Source organism: Megalobrama amblycephala, linkage group LG3 (genome assembly GCF_018812025.1).
Source record: "Megalobrama amblycephala isolate DHTTF-2021 linkage group LG3, ASM1881202v1, whole genome shotgun sequence".
In the NCBI taxonomy this organism is placed as follows: Eukaryota; Metazoa; Chordata; class Actinopteri; order Cypriniformes; family Xenocyprididae; genus Megalobrama; species Megalobrama amblycephala.
Window position 1 is genome coordinate 32,272,874 of NC_063046.1, and position 27,662 is coordinate 32,300,535.

At 38.1% G+C, this 27,662-nt stretch overlaps 1 protein-coding gene across 7 annotated transcripts in view; it reads left to right on the forward strand.

Moving 5' to 3' along the window:
• Window positions 1-26,863, forward strand: part of sin3ab (SIN3 transcription regulator family member Ab) — a 47,028-nt gene extending 20,165 nt beyond the window's left edge. For 4 of the 7 annotated variants that reach the window (XM_048185197.1, XM_048185195.1, XM_048185194.1 and 1 more), the window contains exons 4-21: window positions 45-157; window positions 8,624-8,915; window positions 8,998-9,249; window positions 9,768-9,920; window positions 10,947-11,102; window positions 11,196-11,279; window positions 11,406-11,524; window positions 11,707-11,917; window positions 12,352-12,468; window positions 12,561-12,799; window positions 13,655-13,838; window positions 13,928-14,495; window positions 14,795-14,976; window positions 15,695-15,868; window positions 17,586-17,678; window positions 21,282-21,376; window positions 23,178-23,379; window positions 25,334-26,863. In XM_048185197.1, coding sequence (XP_048041154.1) covers window positions 45-157; window positions 8,624-8,915; window positions 8,998-9,249; window positions 9,768-9,920; window positions 10,947-11,102; window positions 11,196-11,279; window positions 11,406-11,524; window positions 11,707-11,917; window positions 12,352-12,468; window positions 12,561-12,799; window positions 13,655-13,838; window positions 13,928-14,495; window positions 14,795-14,976; window positions 15,695-15,868; window positions 17,586-17,678; window positions 21,282-21,376; window positions 23,178-23,379; window positions 25,334-25,555 — 3,456 coding nt within the window. In that variant the 3' untranslated portion in view covers window positions 25,556-26,863. The remainder of the gene's footprint in view (window positions 1-44; window positions 158-8,623; window positions 8,916-8,997; window positions 9,250-9,767; window positions 9,921-10,946; window positions 11,103-11,195; window positions 11,280-11,405; window positions 11,525-11,706; window positions 11,918-12,351; window positions 12,469-12,560; window positions 12,800-13,654; window positions 13,839-13,927; window positions 14,496-14,794; window positions 14,977-15,694; window positions 15,869-17,585; window positions 17,679-21,281; window positions 21,377-23,177; window positions 23,380-25,333) is intronic. The other 3 variants (XM_048185199.1, XM_048185198.1, XM_048185200.1) reach the window with 3 other exon arrangements.
• The last annotated feature ends 799 nt before the right edge of the window (window positions 26,864-27,662 follow it).

The window sequence follows — 27,662 nt, forward strand, 5'->3', positions numbered from 1 at the left end:
GTTTAGATGAAGTGCTGGAGAGCTGACATTTTTTGTGATTTCAGGTTGAAGATGCTCTTTCCTATCTGGATCAAGTTAAACTTCAGTTTGGCAATCAGCCGCAGGTCTACAATGACTTCCTGGATATCATGAAGGAGTTCAAGTCTCAAAGGTCAGCGTGAGTTATGTTTTTGTTATGATTTTTTTCTTCTTCTTTGGGCTTGTTGTGTTTCTGTCCCTTCTAGTTCAGTCTAGCTCCTCACGATGAATGGAATGATCTAGTTTTGTAGCGTGCCTTGGAGACTTTATCTTTGGTCAGGATTGCTGAGAAAAACACTTAGAGGCCGTTCACACAGAATGCGCTTTTCCATTCCAGTGTGCTACTTTTCCATTGTTTTTCTATGTAAACGCGCTAGACGGACGCGTATGACCATTGTGCTCGCGTCTTTTGCAGCGTCTCACACATGAGTACATTTTGAAGACGCCATGTCAAGTTAAAAGAATTTCAACTTTTACACGCCGCTCCTCAATGTCACTTCCAAAACAGTGGACTGATCAGAAGAACTCGGAGACAGGGCAAGCATTGCGTGCTTCTGTTTACAGTAGCAAGTTTGCGTGGCAACTGTTTTATTTGTTTGTTATTGCAGTTATTGCATCACGTCAGCTTGTCTCGAGACCCTCGCGTTCTGTGCTGCGCTTTTTTAAAACCATTCCTGAGCACTGCGTTTTTAGACACAAAGACACGTTCTGTGTGAACGAGCCATTAACCTGTCTTTGTACTTACTTGTTGCTGCTCTTGTGCTCTGACCCCCCCTTTCTTTGTCATTGATAGAGGAATTGCTGGCACCAGTAGGCCAAGCAGTGAAGAGAGTAATTGTTGATTAATTTTGTAAGAACAGTGATCATACCTGGTATCGTATGTTAGTTTCTTCTGAAGTTTGCACATTTACCTCTAAAATTCATTTTCGAATTACTGATTAATTATTTTCATATTTCCATATGTTCTGTTAATAGATTTTAGCGGTCTAACGGATCGTAGTTTATCCCTGATCTGTACGGACCAGACCCCACGGTTCAGCACCCATGTGGCCTACAGATTAATTGTAAACTTTAGCCATTATACAGTGAAAGTTAATTATTTGCACGTTTCTAAGTCTTGCGATTTTAAACCATTCAAGCGCAAGAAAATGCAAAAGAGAACTCAATTTTCTACTTGTGCCCAGTTTTCTGTGTGCAAACACTCAAAGTGCGCACACAGAGAGCCGCATTTCTGCGCAAACACAGAATTGAGTTCTCTTTCACATTCCCTTGTGCTTGACGGACAACTACACACAAACGTATCTCAAAAATACTTGTCTCGGCAAGTATTCTCGTAAACGCAGTCAGTTATGTCTTAAGTGAAAGGAATGTAAAAAGAAAGAAATTGGATGTGTATCATTATATTGGATCCATGCATTATGTCTTAAAAGATTAGTCCACTTTTAAATAAACTTTTCCTGATAATTTACTCACCCCCATGTCATCCAAGATGTTCATGTCTTTCTTTCGTCAGTCAAAAAGAAATTACGTTTTTTGAGGGAAACATTCCAGGATTTTTCTCCATATAGTGGATTTCAACGACTACCAACAGGTTGAAGGTCCAAATTGCAGTTTCAGTGCAGCTGAAGGGCTTTAAACGATACCAGACGAGGAATAAGGGTCTTATCTAGCGAATCGATCTGTCATTTTTGAAAAAAAATACAACTGTATATACTTTATAAACGCAAAATATCGCCTTGAACGTACTTCCCGTTTCCGCATTCTTCAAAACGCTTACGCTGTATGTCATATGCCTTCCCTATTCTACTTACGGAACGAACGCGGCGCCAGTTCCGTTTTTTCCGTAAGTAGAATAGGGAAGGCGTAGGACGTTCAGCGTAAGCGTTTTGAAGAATGCGGAAACGGGAAGTACGTTCAAGGCGATATTTTGTGTTTATAAAGTATAAACGGTTGTATTTTTTTCGAAAATGACCGATCGTTTCGCTAGATAAGGCCCTTATTCCTCGTCTGGTATCGTTTAAAGCCTTTTGAAGCTGAACTGAAACTGCAATTTGGACCTTCAACCTGTTGGTAGTCATTGAAATCCACTATATGGAGAAAAATCCTGGAATATTATCCTTAAAAACCTTAATTTCTTTTCAACTGACAAAAGAAAGACATGAACATCTTGGATGACATGGGGGTGAGTAAATTATCAGGAAAAGTTTATTTAAAAGTGGACTAATCCTTTAAAGTTACAGCAGACTATGCACCTGCTGCTGTCTGTGTCATTAATGTTAATCAAAAAAACAAAAGGCGTCTTTAACCTATATTTAATTTTCGGGCAATTTTAGGGCTCTGTGGCTCACTCTTTTCACCTACTTTAACAAAACTTCATACACTTCTATAGACCTCACTGGGTCAAACAACTTTTATACTCTAATGGCGTACTCACACTACCGTGCCTTACCATGCCCTGGCGCGATTGTCCCTCCTCCCCACTTCCCCGGTGGCCTGCACTTACATTGCACTTAATGTTCCAGGCCGGAGCACGCTTTTGCAATGCAACTTTTTGTTTTGAAGAAAACAGGAAGAAAAGCACTTTCACTTACAGACTGCCTAATAGATTTATGATTTATGCTGCGCAGCGATTTTCATTTGATTGTGCTGCACATATCAGAAGATTATTACAGAGGCAGCTGACGTTAATGGAGGAAATTGATGCTTTACTCGCAAACTACAATTCCTGATCATCAATAAGGTGAGAACCATACCCATTATGAACTTTAATATACTCAAATTAATTAAATTAATTTGAGAAGTGTACTGTTCAAGTAGTAATAGAAGATGTTTGCTGTCGTAATGATGACAGTAGCACACACAAAAGTAGTAGCTGTTCTGTGCTCCCGAGCCCACCTCTTCAAGGGGGTACAGAGTGATCACACTAGTCAAATGAGCCATACTTTTGGGGTCAAACATGTTTGGGCATGGTTCGGCATGGTTCAGATCGTCTAGTGTGAGTACACCCAAAGTCATACGCCAGTCCATCAGAAAGCTCTGTAACGCATGCTCTGGAATTTGATATATTCCTCCATAGGGGATTTATCTGATTGCCATCAAACTCAGTCAGCATGAAGCTGAAGGGGTATTGGATATCTTGAACGGTGTTGCCATTGTGTAACAAATTAGCTCAAAAGAAATATGAATAATTAATCATAGCTAGTTAATTAGTAACTAATTATAAATATTTGGATCAGTTAATAAAATTAACTTAATGTAATAAAATTAATATTACATTCAATTAACCTGTTTGGCCAATGAACACTCAGTGTTAATTGTTTATTCTAAGAAATGTTAATTTCCAGGGGCCGGTTGCACCAGCAGGACGCACACCCGGTCGTAAGACTAAGCTTAACGTAAAATGCATTTTAAGTCCTGCGTAGAAGTAATACCTGTTGGTGAAAATAAAAATAAATGAAAATAAAGATAAATAAAAACGTTGAGACGATGGCGCATCTGCTATACATGCTACATGATCAGTGGGCTTTCCGGTGTGAAAGAGTAATGAGAGACCGGACCAATCCTCTAGACTTTAGGGCCCGGTTTCACAGACAGGGCTTAGCCTAAGCCAGGATTAGGCCTTAGTTCAATTAGGGTATTTAAGTAGCTTTTATGAACATACCCTAGAAAATAACATTACTGGTGTGCATCTTGAGACAAAACAATGGCTCTGACAAATTTTAAGATATGCCAATACTACTTGCTTTCAGTTAAAACAGCTCAAACATGCATTTTAGTCTAGGACTAGCTTAAGCCTTGTTTGTGAAACCGGGGGTAGATGTATATGGAGACAGATAATTTATTGAAAGGTTTCGTTTCAGCAGGTTGCATATACTTACTGAATAGCTCAATAATTTTTCTTTTCACAATCTGAGTAATTTATTTTTCTTTTTTTTGGCTCAGCAGTCATTTTTCATCTATTCGTTGGAGCCAATAAATTCAAATTGATCACCATAGTAACGCGAGCGGCGTCTCAACTAACAATGCTGTAGAACATGCCAGCGTATCTGCGCCTAGTCGTAGTTTTAGATGGTGCAACAGGTGTAAATTTTCATTGGAAAGCTGGATGTAACTAAGTCCAGCGTAGAGCTTACACCCAACTTTTTACATCCAGCTGGTGCAACCGGCCCCAGGTTATGGGAAATAACATTCTTATTGTACAGTACTACTCAGCATGAATCATGGACAACTTTACGTGTGACGTGAACAAGACTTTATTAACTAGACTAAACACTTAACTACTCTAACATTCACACACATTCATGCATACAGTTTACCAAGGGAAAGAGAGAGCTGAAGCAGAATACAGGAAAGCAAGAAGTTATTGCATTGTTTGAAATTCAGCAGATCAACAGCCTTGATTAAACCATCAGTTTAGTTCTAACAAACCTTTTTTTAAAGGGGAGTAAGGATACTTAATGTATCAAATAATGAGACTAAGTTTGATATTTGCATGTCTCGCCCATTTAAATTGAACTGTCCTGATGCAATTTGTTGAGGCTCCAGTTGATCTTTGCTGATGTTGTCTTGATGAGAGAGAACTAGTTGGATCTTTGGTGAATGAAAAGTCTAGGCTAGAGCCTGGCACAAGCTTGGGGTTCCTTAGAAGCTTCTAGTACAGCATCATCTTCACATCAGAGTTTTCTCAGTAAAAAAAAAGCGAGGAGGGGAAGAGGAAGAGAGCGTGGTCTTGTGATCAGTGATTTTAAAGGGTTAGTTCACCCAAAAATGACTGTCATGCCGTTCCACACCCGTAAGACCTTCGTTAATCTTCGGAACACAAATTAAGATATTTTTGTTGAAATCTGATGGCTCCGTGAGGCCTGCATAGGGAGCAATGACATTTCCTCTCTCAAGATCCATAAAGGTACTAAAAACATATTTAAATCAGTTCATGTGTGTACAGTGGTTCAATATTAATATTATAAAGCGACGAGAATATTTTTGGTGCGCTAAAAACAAAATAACTTATATAGTTATGGTCGATTTCAAAACACTGCTTCAGGAAGCTTCGGAGCATTATGAATCAGCGTGTCAAATCAGTGGTTCGGAGCGCCAAAGTCACGTGATGTCAGCAGTTTGGCGGCTTGACATGCGATTCGAATCATGATTCGACACAGAAGAATCATAACACTCCGAAGCTTCCTGAAGCAGTGTTTTGAAATCGGCCATCACTAAAGAAGTCGTTATTTTGTTTTTTTGGCGCACCAAAAATATTCTCGTCACTTTATAATATTAATATTAAATCACTGTACTCACATGAACTGATATAAATATGTTTTTAGTACAATAATGGATCTTGAGAGAGGAAATGTCATTGCTCCCTATGCAGGCCTCACGGAGCCATCGAATTTCAACAAAAATGTTGATTTGTGTTCCGAAGATTAACGAAGGTCTTACGGGTGTGGAACAGCATGAGCGTGAGTAATAAATGACATTGTTTCATTTTTGGGTGAACTAACCCTTTAAGGGGTGAAGATGCCACACCCTCTTGAGGTGTCTGAGCCAATAAGGAGTGGAACTTTACAAATCAGAGGGAACTTTACGAGTCTTTGTCCCTTTGGCAGGATATTAGCATAAGACATTGGATTGGATGAATGAGAGAAGAATCTCTAGATTCTTATAATACTAATGTGTCACAGAGTTAGCAACATGTAACATTAATTACTAAATAGGAAACGGAAGTTATATATAGAATATATAGGATTAAAAGGGTTTATTTGTCCTTCTCAATAAGAGTTAAGTTGGAGTCACAAGTCTTCTGCAAATTTCTGAAGGTAATAAAACAGGAACAGAACACCTATTCTGCCTGTGTGTTGCAGTTGTGGGGGATGGGTTAACAGAACTTGTGAGGGAGAGTTTCTGGATTATTCATTAAATAAAATGAATAATTTTGTGTCTGATCCAGATGCTACAATGGTGAGGGATTAAATTAATGACAAAAAGGGAAACTGGAAGTTTCTCATATCTTCTAAATAATAAATTATACACAATTAATTTCTATATAAAATACAAATAAAAAACAAACAAAAAAATATTTTTTATAATTAATGCATTGTGTTAAAAATATGCAGATTCCGTGCCATCTTTTTGAAAGAAATAAAATCAAATGTAATGCATAGTATAACCACTTGATGGCAGTATAAGTGTGTGTTATAGTATAAAATGTTTTTTTTTTTTTTCTCAACTGTTTACGTTCGCTTAAAACATAACTGGCTGTGTTTATGTGAATACTTGTCAAGACCGGAATTTTGACATTATTTTGTGTGTATTTGACTGTTTAAGCATAATAAGCAGTAAAGAAAGAACTCAATTTAGTACTGAGAGGCGGCTTTGTGTGCGTGCACTTTGGTGTGAGCACGGAATCTGTGGCAGTGAGTAAAATTATGCGCAGTACGTGCAATCCCGCGCTGAATTTGAAACCCTGGTAACACTTACAATATTCATCTGGAGCAAATGAAACGAGTGAGAGAGAGGAGGCGGGATTGTGTGTCAACTCGCTGTCATATGCTGAAAGCACAGCTGGTATCTATTCAGCGGAAAATTAGTATTGGAAGCGTTTCAGATATTTCAGTATTGATATGTATTGAAAAACAGATATTTTTGAAACACTACATTGCACTTAGTTTATTATTTCAGATGCCTTTTTAAAAGACTACAATTGAAAAATTCAGCCCGCCAAAGTGTAGAAGTAGTAGGAGTGACTGCGTTACATGCCACTGCTGAAATCCACCCGCATTTGGTGGGTTGGCAGATGTTAATGTCAAGCCCTGTGTGTGTGCGTGCATATAATATTTTAGGAGCAGTTGTAGCCTAATGGTTATGTATATCTTTCTTCTTTTTTTTTTTTTTTTTTTGCTCATCCAAAGACTGATCTGTTTCAAACTTTGAGTTTTATGATCAGCTGCACCTCTAATAGATTTGTATTACCAGAAGGAAATACCAGTGCTTTTATGGCAGCAGAAGTATAATATTTTAAGCTTAGGTGTCAGGCTTTAGATCTAAGTATATGAATGCTAAATTAGAGCTGCTCATCACACTTATGTATTTGTATCTATCAGTATTTGTCTTGTGTACAAAAACCAATTCTATTAAAAAGGAAGATGCCTTTTAAAATGATAGTTAATGTGACCACACGTTTAACTAAGGTAGCTATAGATGGTTAAATAGTCAATGAAACAGGTTTTTTTTTTTTTTTTTTTTTTTTTTTTTTTTTTTTTTAAATGCTTAGATGTGGGCGTTGCACTCTAAAGTAGAAGCAGATGAACACAAGCTTGCAGGGGCTGTGTTTAACCTGACTAAATGATGGTGGAGAAGTCCTGGATATGTCACCTGTACCAGGGCTCCAGACTGAGACCAAATGGACGCATTTTGCAACACTGGTGCCACCACCACGTTGCCTAACTGATAAGAGCTGCCATTTCTGTTGCATACAGTATAAGAAACATATATTCGCCACAGAATTAATAAAGTTCACACTTTTTGATGTTACACTTTTTTTTTTTTTGTTATTTTAATTGTGATGATTTGTAAAAATAAAAGTTTAAAGATGTAGGAAAACTAAGACTTTGTGGCAAACAAACATTTTTATTTTAAAAAGAGACATGAAATTACCACTATAAAACAGTAAAAAAGTGACAGAGGAGCACTTGTTGACTTTCCATTTCCCTAATATATGAAAAGGTAGCAAGTGACCAAGTCTCATGAAAAACCAAAACGTTTCTTCAAAATGCGACTGAACACAGAAAGTAAATAAAGATAGCTCATTTTATAATCACTGGAGCTCTCGGTCAGTTCAGTATTATACTATAGAAGAACAATGGTACTTTTAATAATATTTATATTTTCCCAATAAAAATTAGGTTTTTGCATATTACTGTTGTTAATACAAGTTAATTTTATCTGCATCTCAGTTCAAGCTCAGTGCTTTACTGTCAAATTTGTAATATTATTAGTAACCGCACTTATTAATGCAAAACAATAGTAATTTTAGGATTAAAAATCCCCCCAGTGCTACCAAATCCACATACTGGCACCACCATCTGTATAACTTGGTGGCACCTGTGCTACTGATCTCAAATGTCTGGAGTCCTGTGTACCCAATCACAATTCACTATACATATGCAGTCATACTGGGTGCATTTACACCGGGAGCAGGAGAAACACGTGAGCAGCACGGAAGCGAGGTTTTCTGTGCTGAGTCTATTTTTGCTGCGAGTGCTCAACATGCACAGAATAAGCATGTCTAGTGTAATGTCAGGAAAGAAAATAAAGAATCAAAAATATTTATTGAAGATTTACCCAATGTTGTATACTTCCTCATGTTAACAAACTTACAAGACTATCAAGTTCATAAATGAACAACTTCTAAAAACAAATGTATAATTGTATTTGTAAAGAAATTCTCACCTTTATATGTAGCTTTGGAGCCACTGCTATGATGCTGTACAAACGCTTCCAGTGTGTTTTTGAAGTTTAATACTTGGTGTTACGAGTTTAGAAAAAAAGTTGATTCTTGGGACATTGCAAATCATATACCATAAGTGTATTGTTCTTGTGTTATCAGCATTGATACACCAGGTGTGATCAGCAGAGTCTCCCAGCTCTTCAAAGGCCACCCAGACCTCATCATGGGCTTCAACACCTTCCTGCCTCCTGGTTACAAGATTGAGGTTCAGACCAATGATCTGGTTAATGTGACCACTCCTGGCCAGATCCACCACATCACCCCGCATGGTATCTCTGTCCAGGACCTCCCCATAACACAGCCAGCACAGCGCCAGACCCAACCAGCAGCTCCCACCAGCACTGCTGCCTTGGTCATCCCTAGCCAGCCAACCCCTGCCAAGATCAGCAAGGTAAAACTGAATTATTTTACCTTCTGTACAGATTTGGGTTGTATATTTGCAAAGTTGTCTAAATTAGTTTTATGTTCCGCAGCCAATGCAGTCTCCCGCACTTACCCCAACAAGCCAGCCTAATCCGTCCATTCCCTCATACGCCTCCCCGCGCTCACCCTCGGTCCAGTCCCACACTCCCATCAGCAGCAGCACTGCCGGTTCGACCCCGCTACAGAACAACCAGCCTGTAGAGTTCAACCACGCTATCAGCTACGTGAACAAAATCAAGAACCGATTTCAGGGCCAGCCAGAGGTCTACAAATCCTTCTTGGAAATTCTGCACACATACCAGGTGAGAGCTGAGGCACTGAGGGCAATATCCATGTCAAAACGCTCTGTACAGCTGTGTAGTACAACCAACCTTTTTATTCGGCTAAGTAAGCTACTGTTCAAAAGTAAGATTTTTCTTTTTCTATTTTATTTTTTGTGAAAGAAATTAATTTCAGTTCAGCAAGGATGCATTAAATTGATCAAACACGACAGCAAAGACATATAATGTTATAATGTTAGAAAAGATTTCTATTTCAAATGGAGTAATGGCTGCTGAAAATTCAGCATTGACATCACAGGAATGAATTGCATTTTAAAATATATTAAAATAGAAAAGTTGTAATATTTTACAATATTACCTCTCTTTTACTGTATTTTTGAGCAAATATTTGATCAAGTAAAATACAAAAATGTCCATAAGAGACTTCTTTCAAAACACTAAAAAGTCTTACTGACCCCAAACTTTTTAACAGTAATGTATATTTAAAGCCCTTCATGCTGCAAGCTTACTGTAAACTTTCTGTTCTGTTTGTTATATAGAAGGAGCAGCGTAATGCTAAGGAGGCAGGGGGAAACTACACACCCACTCTCACAGAGCAGCAGGTGTATGCTCAGGTGGCCCAGCTCTTCAAGAACCAGGAGGACCTCCTTTCAGAATTTGGCCAGTTCCTGCCAGATGCCAACAGTTCAGCGGTAGGTATTTATGGCAACCATCTAAAAAGCGAGTAAATCACTCACATATGCAACTGAATGTTCATGCTTGGCACCTAAGTAATGTTCCATTAGCCATTAGGCAGTGTTTGAGTTAGAGGCTAAGTATGAGTTTAGCACAGATATATTTTCACTCGCCTTCACTCATCTTGAACACTTTGACTGAGCACTTGAGAGTTGGTTCTCCGTCTTTATAGCGCACTATTGCAATTAATCTCAGTGGATGCACAGCGTATTTGATGGCTCCCAACTTGTCACTTAGCTGAGAGCGCTCAGTGTTTTTTTTCACACACACAAAGAGAGAGAGCAAGGGAGTCTTACATACCAAGTAGAATTGATGCGCTACATGTAAATTATATTCTTTGTTGTTTTTCCTGTCAAAGCAGAGTTCATTTGGTATTATTCAGCCTTTAAGAACAAACAGAACTAATGTGCAAGCGCTCACCTACTACTGTCCCTGTTTTAAAGGATTAGTTCACTTTCAAATGAAAATTACCCCATGCTTTACTCGCCCTCAAGCCATCCTAGGTGTATATGACTTTCTTCTTTCTGATGAACACAATTGGAGATATTTAATAAATATCCTGATGCATCTGAGCTTTATAATGGCAGTAAACATGGGTCACGAGTATGATCTGAAGAATGTGCTTCCATCCACATCCATCCATCATAAACATATTCCACATGGCTCCGGGGGGTTAATAAAGGCCTTCTGAAGCGAAGCGATGCGTTTGTGTAAAAAATATCCATATTTAACACGTTATGAAGTAAAATATCTAGCATCCGCCAGACCACCTTCCGTATTCAATGTACGAAGAAAGCTTAAAATCTTGCAGTTCAAAAAGCTTATGCTACGTCCTATATATATATATATATATATAATAACTTTTTACTGGCCAATGCCAATTCTATTCAAGGTGTGCGTAGAGGGTTGGATAGTCATAACTAAAAATCATGGAGCTGAACTCATTTGGCTTATTATTCATAAGCTTTTTCTCTTCTCCTCAGTTATTGAGTAAGACTACAGCCGAGAAGGCTGAATCTGTGCGTCTTGATCGTGGAGGGACGGTAAAGAGACCCCAGCCTAACCATAAACAGAGTTTTAACCAGAATGGCTGTCAGATCCGCAGACACACTGGGACGCCCACTACACCCCCTGTTAAGGTGAGTAAAACTTTGTTACTGTACTTTTATTGCTGTTTTTACACTGTATTATTATCCAATATTCATGTTCTTTTTTTTTCAACTCTTAAACAGAAAAAGCAAAAGTTTATGGGAAAAGATTCAATGGCTGAAGCCAGCAAACTTGGAATTGGTGCTGAATCTCTCTTTTTTGAAAAGGTGATTGCTTTTAATATAGTCTTGCAGTGATTACATTGGAATACAAAAATAAAGGCATTATGTTGGTAGAGTAAATATTACAAGGATTAAAGTGAGTTATGTGGCTTAAATGCTCTGCTCTCTTAGGTGCGGAAAGCACTGCGGAGTTCAGAGGCTTATGACAATTTCTTACGCTGTTTGGTCATCTTCAATCAAGAAGTGATTTCTCGGGCTGAACTTGTGCAGTTGGTCTTGCCATTTTTGGGGTGAGTGGAATTCAGTTTAATTTCATATTGACATCTGTGAGACACTTGCAGTCTGATTTTTATGTAGCCATTGTTTAATTTGATTACATAGTTATAACTTAAAAACCAATAAGATTATTGGTTACACTTTATTACATGTTAATATTTTAATAAATGACATTTTTGCCTTTTCTGGTTATCAGAAAATTCCCAGAGCTTTTTACATGGTTCAAGAACTTCCTCGGCTACAGAGAGTGTCCCCATATTGAGAGCTTTCCCAAAGAGCGAGCCACTGAAGGTATTGCGATGGAAATTGATTATGCGTCCTGCAAGAGATTGGGCTCCAGTTACAGAGCCCTACCCAAGAGCTTCCAGCAGCCTCGATGTACCGGCAGGACTCCACTGTGCAAAGAGGTGAGAACACCATTCGATTGTGGTGTGATGTTTGTAAATAATAATTTCAAATTGTATGTACAAACATCACACCACAAAAGTTTTTTTTTTTTTTTTTTTTTTTTTTAAATCAATGCTAATAACTACATTTAGAGTAAAATACCATGTTAAAGCAGATTAATGCAATTAAATGGGGAGTAGTTGCTAAGGTATTAATGTAAGGGTGTTGCAATATACCAGTATTGATGATAATCATGATATTTAAAAAATTAAATATTAAGTTAGCTTGCCATTATGGGAGTTTTTTTTTTCCTAACTGATAGCATTTTGTTTTGTTTTTTTGTTTTTTTCTAAATTTCTATAGATGTAATATCGCAAATTCTTTTGGACATGATAATTGTGTATTGAAAGTGTGATATTGTGACAGCATTATGCTAATGTTGAATAATTCTCAGGTGTTGAATGATACGTGGGTGTCATTTCCTTCCTGGTCTGAGGATTCAACCTTTGTCAGCTCCAAAAAGACCCAGTATGAAGAGCATATATATAGATGTGAAGATGAGCGCTTTGAGGTAAGCTTTAAAACAAAGCTTCACTGTCACAGAGTTAAGTGTAATTGGATATTCAGTTCAGTGTTTAATCAAACATGTCATGTGTCATGCAGCTTGATGTGGTTCTGGAGACAAATCTTGCCACTATCCGTGTTCTGGAGGCTGTTCAAAAGAGGCTCTCACGCATGTCTGCTGAGGAACAAGCCAAGTTCCGACTGGACAACACCATTGGAGGCTCCTCTGAGGTCATCCACCGTAAAGCTATTCAGAGGATATATGGTGACAAAGCTCCAGACATCATAGATGGACTCAAGACCAACCCTGCTGTCTCTGTACCTATTGTACTCAAAAGGTAAGCATAAATGTTATTGTCTGACTATTGTGGCATGAAATAGGAAAGATTTATTTTTAAAACCTTTTTTTGAACATTTACCATGATAGTACCATAGTATTTTTTGCAGTATAATGAAAAAAGCTTATTACGTGAATGTGGAAATTTTTCAATATCACATTTTAAATTTTCAATTTAAAATCAAAATCGTGATTTGCCTTAATTTGATTATTAAACTCCATGTTCACATTATTTAAAACATTTTGTGGCTACTAGTTCTTCCTACTAGACTGCCTAGTTTTGCCTTGTGAAAGTGAAAAAAATGTGAAATATACATTTCTGTCGTCAAAATTGAATAAGTACTATATTTATAATAAATGATTAATATTACAGTCCCATCAAATGGATTTGGAGTTAAATCAATCAATCAATCAATCAATTTATTTCAAATTCAGGTAGGATATGAATGCAAACAAATCAACTAAAGGTCTAAATTCTTTTAAATAAAACAAAATACCCTTAAGAGCAAATTGTATTGTTCCTATTGGCAGCAGAATTTGGGCCAAACGTGTTTCACACCCTGTTAAATATGAGGCCTGTTATTTCAATTTGATTTTTACGGCTTTTGTTCTTTAATTGATATCTAAGTAGCAGAAATATGTTAAACGTTTATGTATCGCAATTAGGGTTTTTTTTTTGTTTTTGTCAAAATGCAATAAAAACACTTGTGCAACCTTAGTACCTTAATATTTATGTTATTACTGTCCTATAGCATCATTATGACCTTACATTTTTTCAGACAGGGAGAGCTGTCTTACTCAGTTCTTTACATTTCAGGTTTTTCTCACAGAACTCATTATGTGTTTGTCTTCTTAGGCTGAAAATTAAAGAAGAGGAATGGCGAGAGGCTCAGCGTGGCTTTAATAAGATCTGGAGAGAACAGAATGAGAAGTATTACCTGAAGTCTTTAGATCACCAAGGTATTAACTTCAAACAGAATGACACAAAGGTGTTTCGCTCCAAGACGCTGCTCAATGAAATCGAGTCTCTTTATGATGAGGTAAGAAACATTCAAAATGTACATACACAAAAATGAAAGGCATCTTAAGTGTTGTCGGATTGCTTATAATGACCTTTTCATCCACTTAGCGACAGGAGCAGGCTTCCGAAGACAATGCCGCCCCTCCCTCAGGCCCTCACATGACCCTCATGTACGAGGACAGCCAGATTCTGGAAGACGCAGCTGCTCTCATCATCCACCATGTCAAGAGGCAGTCCGGCATCCACAAAGACGACAAGTATAAAATCAAACAGATCATCTACCATTTCATCCCCGACATGCTGTTCGCCCGGCGTGGTGAGCTTTCTGATGTGGAGGAGGAGGAAGAAGAGGAGACCGAACCAGATGAAGACGGGACTAAAAAGCACAATGGGACAACGTCTGCAAAGTCTAAGCTCCTCTTCAGCCATACAGCAGCTACACAGCAGAAGCTCAGTAACTGTGACGATGCCTACAACCTCTTCTATGTCAACAATAACTGGTACATCTTCCTTCGGCTGCACCAGATCCTGTGCTCCCGACTGCTACGGATCTACGGGCAGGCGGAAAAGCAGATCGAGGAAGACGCCAGAGAGAGGGAGTGGGAAAGGAACGTGTTGGGATTGAAAAGAGAGAAGAACGACAGCCCGGCCATCCAGCTGCGTTTGAAAGAACCCAGTAAGTTTCAGTTTATAGAGCAGAACACAACTGTTTGTTTTGCAAATTCATTTATTCCACTTTTCACTCCGTTTTCACGCTGGCAGTCATTGTGTCAGCATGTTTCGCGCAAGGTTGAGATGTTTTATTATCAGTCGCTCTGAAGAGTCTTAACACTTGTTGGAGCTAATGATATTTCTCTCAGATTTGCCTCCAACCCTCAGGGCCCTGTCACCATGGAAACTACTTGAGCGACTCACAGATTGGCTGTAATTTGTTTATCGATAATGCCAGTTGCTGGATAAATTAAAAATTTCCAGTTTGTTTTGCAGTGGACATCGACGTTGAAGACTACTACTCTGCCTTCTTGGAGATGGTGCGAAACCTTCTGGATGGCAACATGGAAACATCTCAATACGAGGACCAGCTGAGGGAAATGTTTACCATTCATGCCTACATTGCCTTCACCATGGACAAACTCATCCAGAGTATAGTGAGACAGGTATGGATTTTTTATTATATTACATGTATTTTCATTGTTATTTTGGCTTTAGCTTAAGGCCCCAATATACTCGCAGCAAAGTTCTTTTTTTTTCTTTGCTTACGGGTACAAAGCAATTTACTGTTATGTAAAGAAGTAGGTACTTTGCAGAAATGTACTTTTAGTGAACATCCCGACTTCACCTACACTTCTGGGAGCGGCGTTTAGATGAATATGTAAATATGTGCTGTGCACTTTCCTCTCTGTAATAAAATAAACGCACAACAAAAATTACAGTGATAAAACAGCAGTTAAGAAAAAATCTGATCATAGCAATATGTATGTGTTTGTACAAGCTCTGCAATTCATCACTCTAGTCAATTCATGTTTTTCCTCGCGTCTGACCTTGACGGACTGAAATTAAACAAGAGATGATGTCCACAATAAAGAAGGCAGAGCCTCAGAGCATACCTACCTATTACGTAATTGCCACAGACCAATGGTAGTTCTAAGGTGTTTACCAGTCGGAACAAACTTTCCAGAAAATGTTTTCTTTGCCAGGGTGAACTCCAGAAATGAACTCCAAAGAAACTTTGTTCTGGCTGGATTTTGTTTGAAATGATATCTCATCAGTTTCTTCTTCAATTTCACCTGAAGTATGTCGGGGCCTTTAGTGAACATTTTCAGTGTTACAGAATCTCATCTTACTATTTTCTCTTTCCTTTTCTCTTTCCCACAGCTGCAGCATATAGTAAGCGATGAGATCTGTGTACAGGTGACTGATCTTTACCTTGGTGAGTGTTCCAACAAAGCCACCGGTGGGTCCCTCTCTACCCAAACATCCAGAGGTACGGCTGAGACATCCTATCAGCGCAAAGCCGAGCAGCTGATGTCCGACGAGAACTGTTTTAAGGTTCGACTATCTCTTTACTTTAACTAGACACACTCTGCACTTCTCTATTATTATGTAATTGGTGTGATATGGATAAAGCTACCAAAGTAGATTCTCTTTAAAGCCCAAAGCATACTTTGGTTTTTACACATATGCTACATACACATATGCAAATATCATATATCAACATATAAGCGCTTAGGTCGTGTGTCCACCAAAGCATTTTTAGCCAGCTGAAAACATCAGGCGCTTTGCTAAAAACGCCTAGCTGTGGGCGCTTGAGAGCTCTTCGACAGCACAGTATTTTGTTGTTGTTTTTCAGTTGAGACGCTTTGCTTGCTATGATACGGAATATCCGTGGAAGTGTTACTAGTACCTCATTTCATAGATAGTTTGTTTCTGTATTGTTTCTACATAAAAATGTTGATACAGTGTAAAATATTTGCCCTGACTCTTCTATTATTCTTGTCGTCTATTGCTGTTGTACAAGCAGCATGATGTGGTGGTTGGTTGGTGTGGTATTTGTCCCGCCCCTTCTCCACTGTGATTGGAGGGCTGGGTAAAAAGGGACAATGGTGATTGCTTACCCAAAGTTGCTTTTGTGGACACACAGCCTTACTATACACATGCATTTTTTTTTTCTTACTGCACATGTATGTGCAGCTCACATATGCACCTTGAATTTTTTCCACTAATTAGTTTATCCACAAGTTGGCAACACTGGCTCAAACCACTGTTTCACAGTCAAAAAAAAAAAATCAATGGAGGAGATGGAAAAGCAACAATAAACCACTAGAGATGCCAACAACAATAGACATCTGTGTTGAGGGAGTTAGGAAATACCTGAAACTCTAGTTTAAAAGACATGTTTATTGGTCGTAACTTCTGGAGACAAATAGCGCAGACGTTGGACAAAGATGAAGCTTTCTAGTGTGCATCTGTTGTGTTCCTGTGTTCACGCACGCAATCAAATGGGATATACTTTGAAAGGCTACGCATACACTAAATGTTCGCATCAAAATTGATGTGTAGTTTGGGCTTTTGTAGTTTTATGCAGTCACTTTTAAGAAAAGCAATTTACTGGAAGGGTTGAAGTGGTATCAGTAGTATAGGGAAGATATTATGGTGTGTTGGTAGAAAGTGCTTTTTTTTTTTTTTTACCAGAATTATATTGACAGTGACAAAGTTGAAGTCGTAGTAAAGGATGGTTGTATAGGAAATGCTGATAAGACCTTTCTGTTGGTTTTTCAAGCAAACCAATTGACCATCCATCAAGCTATCGGTCAAAGACGCTTAATCGGCTAAAATCACTGCTTTTTGTTTTAATGACCACATCTCTCAATGTCACTCTGTTATCTGCTGCCGCTTTTCACCTCTTCCACTTTAACTACTTTTAACCACACTTTCATTTGTGTATATAGATGCGTATCAATAGAGTGTATAATGTATTTTTTTTTTCTCAACATTTTAGGTTAAAACTTTAGGCTAATAAATGTGAATGTATAAAAGAAACTGTGCATCTTAGATTTTATAACTGGCCTTGACTCTTTCAATAGTTTGTACAAATGAGTTTTTAAAAATGCAAAGATTCCATATTGTCTCTCAATTTATATGAGACCATTTATATGAGATCAGAGGCTGCATGTATAATTATTATAGTTAGCCAAATGCAGTGTACAAATGGAGTATGTCAGCTACACATAAAACGTTTTTTTCTTCTTTTTTTTTTTTATTACAGTTACTGTTCCAGAAGTCTAAGGGGACTGTGCAGCTGGCTGTGGAGCTGTTGGACTCAGAAGAAGAGAACTCGGATGGACCTGTGGATACTGAGGTACATGCCTGAGACTTGGCTAAAGATACTCCAGTGTTAACCTGTTAACCCAAACTGCAATGCTGGCAAAGTCTTTTGACTATTGACATAATTGACATAAAGCTTGGCCAACTTATTAAGGCCAAGAACCTCTCTAACGCTCACAGCGGCGAAAAGTTGCTTCACAGCAAAAGTTGTGACACATGCATTTTTTTATAAACCAACAATTACAGAAAAGAAAAAATAGAACAGTGAAATGCAAGACCACATCTGGTGCTGAAAGGTTCTTTAGGCTAAGTCTATTAGTGGTGTGACACCAGTAGTTTTGACAACAACAACAAAAAAATTGTGACATCAAATGTGTCACATCAAAATCAGTGTCATTAAACCCATCTGCAGTCCACAGACCAGTCATGATAACTTGCTACCAATGTAGTTGTCAGTAAACTTGGTACTTGTGCTATTCCGTTACTTTCTGTGCTGTGCAATATGCCTTTAGCTGACTCGGCTCATAAAGGCAGAAATCCATCGTTCATAGGAATAGATTTTGTCTTTCTGCTGCATCGCCGTTTCCAACAACATCTGCTACATCTGTTCCACCTGCTGCTGCAAGAGATGTTAAGGGGAAATGGTGCCAGTTTCTTCTTGTTCTTTCTTGTTGCACCTCAGAAAAGTGGTGACAATGGATATGAACCAGATAGCAGTTTCTAACCTGTAAGAATAGCTGGGGCAGAGTCTTGTATGGTTTTCTGACATGGTCTAAGTGGCCCAAATACCAGAAAGAAAGCACATGCCACAGCAAAACTTTGCTGTTATTTAAATGAGCCAGCTCTGCTCATCACAGTTCTGCTCATAAAAGACTATTTCTGGCACAAATCATGGCCTACACAAATTTTATGTCCATATTTGATGGTCCTCCATATCATATGGAGTTGGACACCATGAGGAATGTACAGATCCCTGCAAGACCTCTTCATGTTTTACAGATTATTGCGGTTGATGAATGAATAGTACATAGCTGTACTTCAACCAGCATCTGAAAGAATGAACCCACAAAGGTGACTAAAAACATTTGTCCTGGCAGATTCTTATTTGTGCTTGGGATTTGAGAGGAGACGTCTCTTTCAGCACAGACCATTTGAGTTATTACTCCATTACAGCCCTTGTGGATGAAAAATTGTTGGACACTGACTACAAGCTTTTTTTTTTTTTTTTTTGACAAATCTTACACCGGCCTCTCACTCTTCAGGGACTTCCTTCATAAATTGATTTGCGCTTATGGCATTGTTCGGGATGCAGGATAAGTTTGTCCCGAACAGCTCAACATGTTGCCCTGCGGCAGTATCCACTGGATCAGAAACAACAAGGTGCTGTTTGATGAATGGAGGGATATGTGGGAACTACTGATCCTTCCATAAAGCCTACAGAGATGGTAGGGATGGTGACATACAGTGGACCCTAATGAATTGGATGCTGTGAAGTTCTACATGAAATCAGGAAGTGGTGTTGGACTGTTTTAGCCTTCAGCAGATTGCCAACACGATGCTGATCCACACAGTATTCTAGGGGACACTCATTGTGGCTCTTGCAGAAATAGGTTGTCAAATTACATCTACTTCTGCATCAGCTCTCACAGTTCGTCCAGGACTTTTTTTATATTGTGAAGCCAATCGGTCAGTAGCACCACTTGAAGACTGGAGGTGCGGCCATTGTGTGAGATCTTGCAGTGTGCTCTCACTGTATACTGTTTGATTTATTTGTACATAATGTTAAAAAAAAAAATATTTAAAGTCCACGTGAACCAGAAGTTGCAAATGACTTTTCTCCAGTGTTGTGACGTATTTCCAAGTGAAATGGAATATTGAACAGAGGGCAGAGTTTTACTTTAACGCTCCTCCTCTCCATCTCTCACTTAGGGCTGGGCGATATATCACATGCTTTTACCGCTAAATCGCCATCACCTGCTTTCAAATGTAGCGGCATTTAATAGACAGAGCCGTAGTTCACTGACAAGCCACGCAATATCACGTTCTTTATCGAAGGCGATTCATCTGCGATATGAACGCGATATTGCGTGGCTTGTCAGTGATCTACGGTTCTGTCTATTAAATGCCGCTACATTTGAAAGCAGGTGATGGCGATTTAGCGGTAATCAGGGAACCGGCTTTACTGACGAAATGCGCGTGACAATCGCATGCGATATATCGCCCAGCCCTACTCTCACTCATAGCAGACTAACGGTCGCAGGGGAGTGGTTTACGCGATTTCAACCCAAGCCGTCAAACTGATGTCATTAGAGAAGGGGCACCATTGCAGAGGGGAGGAGCATTTTCAGATTTTGATTAAATATTACAAAGCCAAACAATTTTTTTTTTTTTTTGTGTGGATTGACTTGCACGGATGAATTGTTCACCACAAAACTAGCAATTTGAGCTAACAAAATAAATAAGGTCAATTTTGATTTCATGTGTACTTTTAATTGTAAAAATATATTGTAAAATAATTTAAAATAATTGGGGATTTTGTTAAACACATTTTTAGTTTCTGTAATTTATGTATTGTAACCACTTACTCAGATGTTTAGTTATTAAAGTGTTATAAACGGCTAATCTGGCCCTTAATTATTGTTTTAATTATTATAGTATATTCATTATGCGAAATGATAATGCTTTAAGTGTGTAAAATAAATGTAAATTATATTTAAATATATTTAAAAACTGAAAATGATATAACAACACACATGTTTCACATTTGTTATAAAGAAAGCATCTCTACAACTTCTGAAAGTGAACAGCAGTGTTTTACTGTAGCATCACATAAAAAGTAAGTGTCATTTTAACGTCAGTGTAAACCAGGGGTTTAGGTTTATTTAACAACAGATATTTAATAATCAAATGTAAAAATAAAACACTGCTTAGTCTTCACTGTATTTAAATATATACTGATTCTTATTAAAGCTACAAAATGTATTCAGTCAAGAGCAGTGAGTGATTTTCACTTTGTCTTTTGTTGTTTAATTAACATTAAGCACACAAACGGAAGCAGTTTTATTAGGCTGTTGTCACTTTAAGAGCTGTACAAATCCAATATATTGTTGCACGCGCTCTGTCTTTCTCAGCTGTTTACTCCACTGACTGTGTTTACGAATACACACCAAGTCGGCTATTTTGACAATGTTGTGTGTATTTGGCCATATAAGCTTCAAAAAAGAACTGAATTGGGGATCACGCTCTGTCCGAAAGGACGTGTGAATACTTCACTTATTGCATTTAATAACAGTAAGCATGTCACACTCCAGTCTACCCTCTGCTGTCTGTGTTGACCTTTCTGGGTATTACAATCATGTAGTTATTGCAAGCCCTTTTTACATTGTCAGTTTTGGGTTTGTGCTGCAAGAGAGAGAACATTTTTCAAGAGGTGAAATACATGAAGTCTTTGCATAATACATGAGGTTCATTCATAAAAATCAGTCATTTAAAACAACACACAAAGTTGTCATACAAGGGGATATCCTAGTGAGATTTATATATTCTGATATATTCAATAGTTAGTAATTCTATTAACAGTGACTATTTATAAACTTGTAAACTTGAGTAAACTTGAATGTCTGTATGTGTGTTTCAGCGCTGGCCCGACTATGTGGAGCGATATCTGAACACCAGCTCGGCCTCTCCAGAGCTGCGAGAGCACCTCTCCCAGAAGCCTGTGTTTCTCCCCAGGTGAGGCTCAGCCAAGTACACCCATCTTTAGAGCCATGAGTCCTTTAAACTTGCCCCCTTCCCATCAAGCATCAACTCAAGACAGGAACATCCCAGGAATGCTTTCGGTAGTCTTGGGAAAATGTATGGGAGTCGCACTGGTCAAGTGCTGCCTGTTTGTAATTGCCTGGCTTTTTTTTTTTTTTTTTTTTTTTTCCTACCCAAACACACATGAGCTCTCTGCCTGCTTGCATTCGCACTTTACTGAGAATTTATTTAATGAAAACTCATTGTTAGGCTGTTTATCTCTGCTCAGATGTGGCCACAATACAGTCATATTGGTTCTTTTATGCTTATTTATGAATTGTAAGTATGGTGTGTTTGTGGAGAATGTGTGCAGAGGTGTTATCTAAAATTATGTGCACCATATTTTTTTTTTTTTTTTTTTTTTTAGGGCAAAATAGCAGTTGAGCCTTTATAACACATTTAATGAGGTGGAAAGATTCATTTTATTTTATGTTTTTCATCTGAGAATATGGAAGATGTTTTTATATGCCTGCTCTTAACAGGGTTTGGTTGAGTCATCATGTCCTTTGGAAGAGACTGAAGACTGTGCATTTAGATAAGATGAGCCTGAGTGCTCTGCTCAGATCTGTACTTTTTCCTTTGAATAGATTTTCATAATCTTTTTAAAAGAGCCCACTCTTGGGTTTCAGAAAACTTCTTTGCTTTCTCATATAAAGTGTGCTGTGGTCTGTTTGTGTAATTCTATTCACAGATATATTTCTGTATGTAACTTGATTTCATCCTTATGTATAAATGTTTTTATAGTCTGTAAGATTTGAGTGAGTAGACTTTGTATGCTGAGATCTCAGAGATGATGTGTCCTCCCATCGCTGATTCTCTCGAGTTCGATTGGGGTTGTCAGTTTACAAAGTGGTGCTGTGACTCGAAATTGAACTCACCATGGTCTGACACAAAGACGGCTGTATTTCAGAGAGGGGCTTGTCAATAAAATTCTGGTCTGGATTTTATCCTCAAATGTGCGTGTATTTCTTTCCAACAGACGTTTGAGCTCTAGCATGGGAGGATGATTGATTTTGCTTGTTCTTTTTTGTTCTTTTTTTAAATGCATGTTTTATGTGCTGTGCTGGAGAGACGCTCTTGATGACTCCATCCACAAATAGACAATCAACTTATTTATTTATTGGATTGATTAACTTCTTTTCTGTTTATGTGTAGTGTGAGGTTGTGTAGCTGACATTGCACCACTGTTTTTTTTTTTTGCTAAGAAAAGTAATGCAACAAACACTTCTAGTGCATGGTCATTTAATGCATAATGCACAATGTCAACCCATATCCTGGCTATTTAACCTAATTACCTACCTGGTTTCTTTTTTTGTGACGATTGGCTTGTTTCTTTAAGTGAAGTCCTGAATTCAAAATAAGAGTCATGGTTTCTATGCCCATTCACATCTGTAACCTTTGGTAAGTACACTTCTAATTTTAGTCTTTAATTGAAGCAGGGAAATTAACTATCCATTTTTTTTCCACCCAAAACCTTGATTTGGCACTTGATCAATATGGATTTGCCATGGATATGAGTTTTCAATAGAAATTATCGTATCTTTTGATATTTTATCATATTTATTAAGACCAAGGTGCACTGTAGACAGCTGCATTGATGCATATTTTTTTCTTTTTTTGATTAGGATCTTCCTCTCTTTAGGCTGAGCCTTAACATGTTTGATAGCATTTGTACTAAATTTAAGAAAGATTTTGGTTTCTTGAAAATTAAAAAATGCGCCCTTTTCTTTTTAAGGAATCTAAGGCGAATCCGGAAGTGCCAGAGAGGTCAAGAGGTGCAGGTGAGAGAGAGCAAAGAAACAGCCAAGAAATCCTCTGAGGGCAACGAGGACTCAAAGATGGAGTGCATGTTTAAGCTCAACTCCTACAAGATGGTGTACGTCTTCAAGTCGGAGGACTACATGTACCGACGCACTGCGCAGCTGAGAGCGCATCAGGTATATAGATGATAGAGCAGTGGTTCTCAGCCTTTTTCACTCAAGGGCCCCCCATTGTCCAACACAATATTGCAACGGCCCATTATCATATGAGAAATTTCCTCTAATTTTCTTGGTTTCAATTACTATTTGTATGAACAGAATCTAGGAGTGTTGATATTTTTAAGGGATTGTCCAACCAAAAATAAAAATTCTTTCATTTACTCCACCTCATGTTGCTCCAAACCTGTAAACCTACTTTCTTCTGTGGAACATGAAAGTGGATATTTTGAAGAATTATGGTAACCAAACAGTTTCGGTTCCAACTGACTTTCATTGTATGATTAAAAATAACATTGAAAGTCAATGGGAACTGAAACTGTTTGGTTACCAACAGTCCACAAAATATCTATTATGTTCCACAGAAGAAAGTCTTACAGGTTTGGAACAACACAAGGGGGAGTAAATTGTGACATAATTTTTTTGGGTGGACTATCCTTTAAAGGGGACCTATTATGCCCCATTTTACAAGATGTAAAATAAGTCTCTGATGTCCCTAGAGTGTGTATTTGAAGTTTTAGCTCAAAATACCCCACAGATAATTTTTTATAGCATGTTAAAATTGCCACTTTTAGTGGTTGAGCAAAAACGAGCCGTGTCAGTGTGTGCCATTAAAATGCAAATGAGCTGCTGCAGTCGGCCTAAGAGGGCGGAGTCAGGATTCAGTCACGACGCAATATAATGACAGAAACTGCGAATATATGCTGCATGGAGATAGAACAGGTATAGTTTAGTTCAATTACGATTATAACTTATATTGTCGTCCTCTTTTTTTTTTCTTTTTTTTTTTATCCACTATATTAGTACAAGCCTCTTGTACCGTCCAAATGATGGCCAAAACTGTACAGATGCGTTTTATAACGTTTATTGTACTTCATACAAAAGATGAAGCATCCGCTTTCACTCTAGAAAATCACTGTAAGAGCTTAATAAAACACTGCAAGTGTGCATTAAAATATTATCCATAAACTCTCCCTCTTTCGCTTGTCTTATCACCAACACTCATAGTGAAGTACACAGAAACACTTGTTACAACTAACAGTAAACGAATGCCTTTTCAGGTGGTGCTTAATATACTGGTACATTTTATATCTGTAAGTCAACTCAGATGAACTGTAATAAAGTGCCCTCACCTTCATTACTGCCGTATAGTATCACTCTGGAGACTGTAAGCTGGATCACGAACAATTTTTAATTTTATATCCTTGAGTACCATATTTTTAGCACAGTTTCTGCTTTGTATTGTCCCTTTGTATTGATATTAGTTCACAAAGCAGTCCGGTGTGAAATGATTCGTGCAGACATAAACGAATTTCGACAGAACTGAGGGAGCATTTTCCTAGAAAACCAAGTTAATCCACCTTGTTTAGGGAGTAAATAAAGAGAGCTATGTGGATTAATCCATCCAGCTACAAAACACCAAAAAGGCTTGGGAGAGATTCTCGTCAGTGCAGCAATGGAGGACTGTGTACAACTCGCTGTGAACGCACTCAGGGCGGTTCTATGTTAAAACGGCAGTGTCCGTCAACATTCGTGGGCGGGGCCTGTGGCTTTTGTGACGTCACACTGCCAGGGATCTGGAAACGGCTTGTTCTGAGACACTGCTTATGATTTATGGAGTGGGTGGATTTTTATCACTATAGGGTGGTTGTGTACACACACTGCCAACACACATTTATGTCCAAAGTGAATTTTGCATAATAGGTCCCCTTTAAAATCAGTGGTTTCAGAATGTTTAGGATTCTAGTTTTGTATGTTCTTCATTAAAAACAATTCTTATTGAGGGGAAGGTATGATTTCAATTGACTTTTTGTGTATTTATTAGAAATTTAATTAAAATTATGATAGAGGAATTTGTTTTGAGATCAAGATGCTTCACATTGATTTGATTTCTGTTCATTTCGATTGTTTTCAGTCTCACCAGCGGGTAAGCACTCGTCTGCATCAGCGCTTTCAGGTGTGGCTGGACAGGTGGCGGAAAGATCACGTGACCAGCGACATGGCAGCCGCCACGTACAAGTGGCTGATGGGAGAGGGCCGGGAGGGGCTGCTGCCCTGCAGAACCGTCTGTGAGCCTAAGATCCTCCACTTTCAGAACATCAACAAATATAAAGTCACCTACAGCACTACATTGTAAAGCTCAAGTTTTCAAGAGAAGGGAGGGCTTTTACCTCCATTTTATGTTGTTTTTATGACTGAAGTAGCACTGAAATTAAAATCGGACCGCCGTTGAGTTCTTTGAAGATTGCTCACTTTCTTTCTTTTTTATTTTTACCTTTTTAAATTTTTAGATTGTCATCTTCTCCCCCCCACCCACCCCCCAGACTTTATACCCAGTTGGTTATTGTCCTTTAATCATGAGGGCAAGAAAACACTTCTTGCAAATGCTGCAGCTCTAGTCAGACATTCATTTGATTCTCACAACAATAAGAATCACTTTTGTCTTTTTTGAGAGGCTTTTTGTGAAAAGGATGGTTTACAAATACAGGTCAAATCCTTGCCCATTTGTATATTGTTTTTATTTTTCATTTCCTCAAGGTGAATAGTAGTTTATCAGCAATCTTTTGTGGTTCACTTTAACCACATACAAGTTAAAAAAAATGAGAGAAAATCTCTGACAGTGACAGAAAATCTTAACTGTTTTTTTTAAAAAGCCTCTGTGTTTGGGGCTACGCAGCTAAACCAGGACTGATGATGTGAATTTCCCTAGCCTATTGTTCGCAATATACATGAAATGTAATTAAGGTCTCTTTTCACTGGTTAATTACAGCACCATTAATGAAGGTATTACTGTTAATTAATAGACATCCAAGATACCAGCCACAACGTGTCAATCAGGAACACCAGAATAAATACAGTCACAAAAGCTCTTGTAATGTAAATACAATGTATAAATATGCCTGATTGTTTATATTCAGACAAACTTCACTGTTACGTAGTTCAGCTTTTAGGCTTCCTTATCAGCTTAGTGGAGGAGGCTAATGCTGGGATGTTAAAGAAAACACTTTATGACTATTCTTACCAAAGGGAGTACTTGTTAAAAGTGTTTTGTCTGGTCACTCTGTCTCCTCTCTTTATGTAGTCATGGAAATGTTCATTTCGACAGCTCCAGAACCTGAGATGTTGTATTGGATCATTTTTCATGACGCTATATTTGGCCCTTATCTGAACTTGTATTCAAATTTGTGATATCACTGCCTGTGTTCTGAGTAGAACTTAGAAACTATCCTGTTTGGTCCCATTTTGCCCTCTTATTACGAGAAGTCTGGAAATGTAACTTGGGGCACATTTGTGAGTGCTTTAAGACTTTGGTTTATGCTGACAAATATGTAAAACATATTTAAAGAAGGCAATGATGGCATGTTTCTATGTTCTCATGTACAGCCCTTTTATATTATTCATTATTGTTTTAAAGATTGAAATAAAACAGAATTGTAGTAGATTACCCTGCTGTGTGTCTTGCTGCCTGGAACTGTAAAGATCAATAATGCATGCTTGTTTTCACACTGAATTACGTTCTTGTGCTCTGAATATGAGGATGCATAATTAATGTGCACCGTTGTTTTCACACACTGGCAGCAGAGGGAGCATTGGGACCGTCCCCTGGGGTACAGTGTAATACTGTTCTACACGAATGTGGCCTTAGAGATAACTTTAAACAAATCTCTAATTATCACACAGAGGCATACAGTTAATAATTTGCAATGCTGGCGTTTTCATACTAATTCTCTACAGTTTTTATTAGGAAATGCAATTAACTCTTTAAAATACTCATTTAATTTTTAAACAATCAATAATCTTTTATAGTTTCTGTACCAGAGAAGAAAAAAAAAATAGGAAGATTTTCACACCGTAGAGAGTAAAAGTCTACAGTGACCTTTAAATTATAAAAAATGGGGGGGAGGGGTGCTGGTTTAATATGCCTCTAATTTAAGATTTGCCCCTGTATTATAGTTAGGCAGACCCTGGAGAAATGGGTCATAAAAGGCTCTACAAGTCCATTACTCAGAGCATAAAACAGGCTTTTAATGACAGATGGAGTGTAAGCGTGCCAACAATTCCTTTTGACCCCTTTGATTCTCTTACAAACAGTTAGCTACATATTTGTCGTTTAGCTAATTATATAAAAACTTCTTCGTGATTACGTGTGTATGTGTATACCTGGTATTTCCTACGTTATGTACACTAAAAAAATACTGGGTTAAAAATGGACAAACCCAACGATTAAGTTAAATGTTTGCCCA